Raw genomic sequence first — 6,816 nt, 5'->3', positions numbered from 1 at the left:
TGTCTAGCGTAGGGCATATTACCTCGGCACTGGGTTATCCTTTGATTTTCACAGGAACACCAATAACTCTATGAAGTTGTCGTAAATAGTTTGGGACATGAAGACTCACTGAAGCATCTTCATCTCAGGGCCGTAAGGCATTAGTCGACTTGGAGAGAAGTGGCAGTGTGTACACTAAAAGCTTCTCTGAAAGTGGACTACTTTAAGTTTATTAGTAGCGAGATATCGACGTGTGGATTCACCCTAACTTGCGCCCGTGAAAGGTCATGGACGTGCATACGAATGGTCTCCTCGTAATCAACCGTCTTCTTAGGAAATTCGTTTTCAACCCACTACTAGGTAGAGAAAGATATGTTCTGCCTCAATGAAAATGAACCTATCAGAAAATGTCACACTGATTCAAATCTAAACAGAAGAGAAGTGTCGTGAGCGATTCCTAACCACGAAGTAACAGGGCTGACGGAGTAACCTCCAAATATTTAGCATTTTTCATATAAATTCGACTTAACCATCAAAAATTTCCTCGCCCATTGGATAATTGAGGACTAGATGCCCCTGACATTTTTGGTGGAATATTGTCACAGATTCCTTCACTAACGGAGTCGGCAATTCGTGAACAGAAAGTCATACTCGGAGTTTCTTATTTCCCAGTAGTCCACACAATCCTCACTTTGAACATTGTTGAAAATGACAAACCCCCGGCAACAACAGTAATACTGTAATTCGGTTGGCTCAATATAACGAGCCACGTAAGTCAAAATTGGTCATATTGAGATAAGAAAAAGCTTCCACCACAATCTACAGAAGGTAGAAGGGGTATGAAATAAGTTAGCTATCCAACGTTGAGGCGGAGAGTTTGTGCACCAAGTTGACAAACGTGGTTACTTTATCTGGGTCCACATCAGGATAAATGCCATGACCAAGGTTCACTATATATCGCCGCGAGGCTTTGAACTGTTCAAGCATGTTACGGACGAGTAGATGCAGTTCTTCGTCAGGAGCGTACAAAGCACAAGGATCCAAATTGCCCTGGATAGAAGAAAAACAAGACAAAAAATGGAGCAAGCTTTGTCGTGTGAATGAACCAATGCAGAGATAGGATAGGATTCACGGAGAAATCAACACTTCAAGGAAGTCTTGGTGGACGTTTCATCTTGTAAATGAACCTAACCTACGCTGAGCACTGTGTAGCTGTTTCATCCCTTTTGGGATTCGTCAGAAGTGCACATTTCTCGAAAATCCAGAGAGTCTCGAACCATGTTAGTATTCTGAACACAGCCGTTCGGCCACAAGCGATTGATTGCCACTGGGCCTAACTAGTTCGAAGTGCTAACCGAAAGTTGGCGGGTTGTTGACCGTTTTGAGCTTCGCGAGATGCGTATTGCTGATGATTCTCAGTAAGGATGAAACAGCTACACAGTGCTTCTCGGCTTTTCAGCCCAAGCTGGCTTCACTTACGGGGTAACGTCTCCATTAAAATTCCCAAATCTTGTCACACTGCCAACTTCGAAGAAGTCAAACCAACTAAGTCGGCGAAAAGTGATTCATGCGGTTACTAGTAACTGCCATGCACGAGTATAAAATCATCGTCTGGTAAGCAGTCGCACGTGCACAGAAAGCGTAGACCAAAGTTTGCATGCACAAAACTCACCTGGAGAGCAACCTTGTTTCCAGCCAGAGCGCATGCTTGCATGGGTTGAACAGTCCAATCTAAACCGATTACATCGTAGCCACTGTCGACGAGTTGTCGAAGCGCGTAGTGTCCATCCTTGGCAAACACAATCAAGGGTGGTAACTGTTCAGCAGAAAAGCCGGCCTCGTTTGTTAGCCGGCTTCGCACGCCATGAACAACTTGGATGAGATAGGGCAAAGCAAATGTGTCGAAGAGTGCAGGAGTAAGAGCACCTGCATGCGATTCGAAGACCTGAGAGATGAGTGGTGGTTAAATAGGCTGTTTGGCACAGAAAGCTCAAAATGACAAGATAAAAACCACGCTATGGATTGGAATAGTGATCCGTCGGGGTGTAAAATCTGAAGCATAAATTACTGTACAGAACCGATGCGGCCGGATGTGCTTAGATGAAGACGCCAAGCAAGGAAGGACGACCAGTAACAATAAGGAACCAACTTAATCTGTAGAACAGTTCACGTAAAACGTATTTCGACTTCTAGCTACCGAGATCGACTGCAAACAGACGACATTGTCAACAAATGAACAGGTTTTTCACGCTTGAGCTGCGTACAATTTTCCGTGCGAAAACAAAATGTACTAATTTGGACGTTCAGGGGATTGAGTGTTCAAGGTGCATTGGCATATTTTTTCTAGTCATCGCACTTGCGTATCCTATTCCATGTGTCAAAAAATAGTCACCCAAAAGACTTTTTACACGGAAATTAGTGATCACGTTCGGCCGAAGACCTTCGTAACTCAGGATGAAAGGCTGCCGACTAAATGAATGCAAAACAATGGTTCAGCTGCAGCACCCTTTCAGTGCCTAGCTACTATGCTACCCAAAGAAGCACGAGGGCCGAGATACTGCCGGGTTACCCATGCCCAAAGAAGAGCTGTTGAGGTGCAGAGATCGGATTCGAACTAAATGAGCTCGCACCTTAACCACTAAGCCATCTCGAGTTCCGAAAGCTATCTGCTTCGGCATCTACAATTATTTGTAAGATTTGCTAACGAAAGCACTAGACTGGCATTGGGAGAAACCAGATTCAATGAACAGAGACGGTAGTCTATTGACTCATTAACTCACCTGCAACAACTGCGCTCCAGCAATAGCCTGCTGGACAAGATGAGTGATAATCGTTTCGGTCAGTAGTCGTAAAATGCGATGACTAGCATCCGGCTGAGTATACAACCAACGTTTGGCTTTCGACTGAGTGGAAGAGCCACCACCCTCGATCATGTAGGATAGCAAGGTCCAAGGTGCTCCGGAAAATCCTATTAACGGGACTCTGCCAGCCAACTGATGTCGTGTTAGTGTGATTGCTTCGTACACATATGACAACTCCTTTTTCACATCCACGGACCAATTTAAACGATCTAAGTCATCCAGCTGAGTAATTGGATGCGGGAACTTTGGACCAACACCGGGAAGCATTTGGACTTCGAGACCAAGCGCCTTAGGGTACAAATCAACACAAGAAATCGAGGTCAGCGGATAACAGTCCCATTGGGAAAAAACAAAAGAATGAGTTAGGGGTAGGGCCACTTCACCAACACTGATAGTCAGACAACGGGGGTAGTAGAGGGGAAAATATAGGCGAGTTTAAGTCATCTGGTACGCTCGTAACAAGCAAATCGCACACTAGATACCGATCACGTTCATCGCACACAGACGCTAGCTGGGAGAAAAGATCCGTTGATGCGTCCAAAAATTATTAACGAGTATCAGAGAATATCTACGGAGAAATCGCTTTGGGAAGATGTAAAAGGAGGGAGGGTTTCTAATCTAACCTAAAAGTTCAGTCTCTTGGATTCACTGAAGACTAACTAACTGAAAGCTAATTAAAAGACAAATCATTGCTAGCACCCACACAACACCTTTGCGATCAATTCGTTCCTAATTTTGTCTATAATGATGTGACGCAACATGAGGGCTGGGAACAGTTAAGTGCCAAAGATCGAATACGCAAAGGAATGTCACTTCCGGGTCTTCGAACGACAGAGATTACTCACAACCCAGTAAACACCTTTACTCCAGTGCGAAAGGCAAATTAATTTCCAAGCTAATGTTGTTGGATGCGGGACTACCCCACCTGTGTGGTTCACCACTCCAAATTGAATATCCAATCTAGCTCTCAAAATTTATGATTTGATCACAAGCATAACTCAACTCCGAAAGTCAAAGGGATTTGGATCTCCGGCAGCGGCCGCTGAAGCCAATTTTAAGTTTTGCCTAGGTCCGCTCCTATTTCTGTCTTTTCTTGGTCGCTGGAGGTCAACATCAGTTCGCGTGACTCCAATTGAATTTCATCTCAGTCTAGTAAACATAGTACCATCCAAACAAGCTTCCTCGGAACAGTGACCCTCCGTCCGATGGGCAACTTTAGCGGGGTGGTGAGAGTTTTGTAAAAATAAACACGACGTTGCGCTTGATGTCATTATCATCATCGTTGACAGCAACATCAGTGTGGGAACAGTAGTGCTTAAACACTCCAAGTTATCGAGATAAAAACCCTTGACGAAGGGCCCAACACAAACAGCTAAAGCATCCACACCGCTAAATATTCACTCAAACAATCGAGACGGAAACTGACAGCATGAGATGCCTCAATAGTTAGAGCGTGAATTCACTGGCCGCAAAGTCCGTAGTTCGAACCCGAAACCTGTATCTCGACTTCTCCTGTCTAGGCTTTGGCGAATTGGCAGTACCCGAGCCATCGCACTTCCTTCGAGTGGCATGGCAGCTAGGCACCGAAAGTGTGTTACAGTTGAACAGTTATTTTTGGCTTGATCCCAACTTACCAGCCATCGGAGAGAACCACGACCGACCAAAAGACGGTCGCATGTGTGAACACGTGACAAAGTTTGATATGGTGAGCATAATGTGAACTGGATAACACATCCAACGGTGCATACTAGACAAGGTCATCCGCTGGTGAAACAGGCTGCGGATGTCAACAAAAGTACACAAACAAACATGTTGGGCGGACTACCGAAGGGAAAAGTTTAACAGTCACAATGTTCGGAATGCAAATGATCAAGTGTTTGGTCACTCTGACCATCGCCCCCTTCACGAAATTGGTATACTCCATCTACTTAGATTCGATGACTCAGGTTGCCGGTTCCTTATTTCGGATAAAGAGGACACATACAAATACCGGTACATTTGGGGCGAAGGTGCTCTTGGAGGGTAAATGGCTCGTGCAACCTAGGTTATACCAACACTCCGTGTGTGAATCCAAATGTTAACTCCACGCACCACTTTCTTTCATCATTTGCTCGACGTGTTCTCTTCCAGATTAAAATCCAGACTCCTGCTAATCGACTATTCAGGCCTGCAATTTTAGTCTTACTCCATTTTCGGCCAGGTTCGTTGCGGTAGGAGCGCTTGTACTTGCGCTGATTCATATCAGACGGCAGCCCGAATAGATCGTCGAAATGTCGGGATGCACTCGAACCACGAACTTTGTGGTAAGTTCGCGCCTTCACCACTGAGCCATTTTGAATTCAGAAGAAAAACTGGCAAAAATGTTTGCGAAGATTTGCGCAAGTTTCCCTCATTCACCCTCTCCTTGAGCTACCACTATCTTACTGCCCGTTGCTATTGATTTCATCGGATCCTACAGCGCCGATGACATTTTGCCAAACTAGACAGTTTGTGCAATTTGGTTGTGTTGCTGACCAGGGCGAGCTGAAGAAGTTCATAATCCAAATGCACATTACCGGAGCACGGGAGGATCTGGACAGACAAGGAAAGTGAATATCCGATGGAAGGTGTTATCAAATATTACGTCGGGTTGCAAGGATATGGCTGATGACGGGACATTTATGCTGACATACAAGAATTCGACTAATCACACGGTCGATGTGCAATAGATTACGAAACAAAGAAGTGAAGAATGCCTTGGCGATACATTATGAGCATTTCATCACCTACATGTACNACAAGGAAAGAGCGGTTGATCATCGGGAGATGTTTGAAATAACAAGCTTGTGTTGAATTACGCCGAACAGTATATTAAGTGGCAAAGGTTACGACCAGGCTGAATAATGAGTACTTGAATCGATTTTAGAGGATTCATTCTAGACTGACGATGAAAGTACTCGACGGCGACAAAATAAAAGTCGGACGTAAAACCAACTCACCTGGGGAATCACAAGGATATCGGAGAAAATGATAGCCGCATCTAAATCATAGCGTTCGATGGGTTGGAGTGTCACTTGACAAGCTAGTGTTGGGGTTCGGCACATGGTAAAAAAGTCGTAATTTTTCCGAACTGAACGAAACTCCGGTAAATACCGCCCAGCTTGTCGCATTATCCATACTGGGATTCGCGAAACTGGGAGCCCCCGAACTGCTCGAAGGATGAGATCATTTTGAAGGGGCGGAAATTCGGAAAGGGATGTGGCTGACATTTGCCTTTTCAGAGTACCCTGGAATACCTAGCGATGTAAGCATACAAACATCAGAACATCGTGATTGATCTGTAAAATAATTGTCATCGACAGCACATCGGTGTTGAACACCGGTGCTTCAATGCCGCACAATCATAACTGATTTGAAAGCCTTGTTGTGAGAAAAATAATGCGTTAACCTAATACGTGTATTTCGAGATGTCCCTGGACATCTGGACACATACTGGCGATGAGATTGTCAGGGATATCGATTAGCAACCATATATTGCAGCGTCTGAAGCACAGTGCAGGTGGCACCATATGAACCCAATCCTGGAGGGCGGACTGTACCGTAATCGCTTTCGTGCCGTCCTAGCAGATCCACTGAATATTGGCTGATGGGCGCCAGAGGAAGAGTGACAAAATTCGAAGGTTGTACCACTACTAACTAGACGTCGCCCGGTTTTTCTAAGCACGAATGCAGAGGTAGGGCGAGCGCAAAATGAAGTGTCCAGGCTTAGTGGCTCTTAGTGGCTTTTAGGGGCGTAAGCGTACATCTCATCATCATGAAAGACGGCAAAATCAGTGTTGACACTGATGCTTCATTGCCGTACAACCACAAATTTAGCTAATCATCATCATCATCATCATCATCATCATTGTCAGCTGTAAGAATCGCGCAATCGTCGTACGTTGGTTGCAGCTGTCGCAGTTTCGTTCACCGATGATTTGGGGGCGGGGGGGGGGGG

The 6,816-nt window shown here is 45.2% G+C and overlaps 1 protein-coding gene across 1 annotated transcript; it reads right to left on the bottom strand.

The window, feature by feature from the left end:
• Window positions 1-698: 698 nt before the first annotated feature.
• On the bottom strand, window positions 699-6,137 carry T265_01839 (hypothetical protein; the record flags this gene model as incomplete). Its single annotated transcript, XM_009165949.1, has 4 exons — window positions 699-1,029; window positions 1,652-1,924; window positions 2,760-3,128; window positions 5,819-6,137. The coding sequence occupies 4 exons, from the start codon at window positions 6,086-6,088 to the stop codon at window positions 829-831; spliced, it is 1,113 nt and encodes a 370-aa protein (XP_009164213.1).
• Window positions 6,138-6,816: the final 679 nt, after the last annotated feature.

This window comes from Opisthorchis viverrini (assembly GCF_000715545.1).
Source record: "Opisthorchis viverrini unplaced genomic scaffold opera_v5_20, whole genome shotgun sequence".
In the NCBI taxonomy this organism is placed as follows: domain Eukaryota; kingdom Metazoa; phylum Platyhelminthes; class Trematoda; order Opisthorchiida; family Opisthorchiidae; genus Opisthorchis; species Opisthorchis viverrini.
This window is presented reverse-complemented; position numbering and strand designations above follow the sequence as displayed.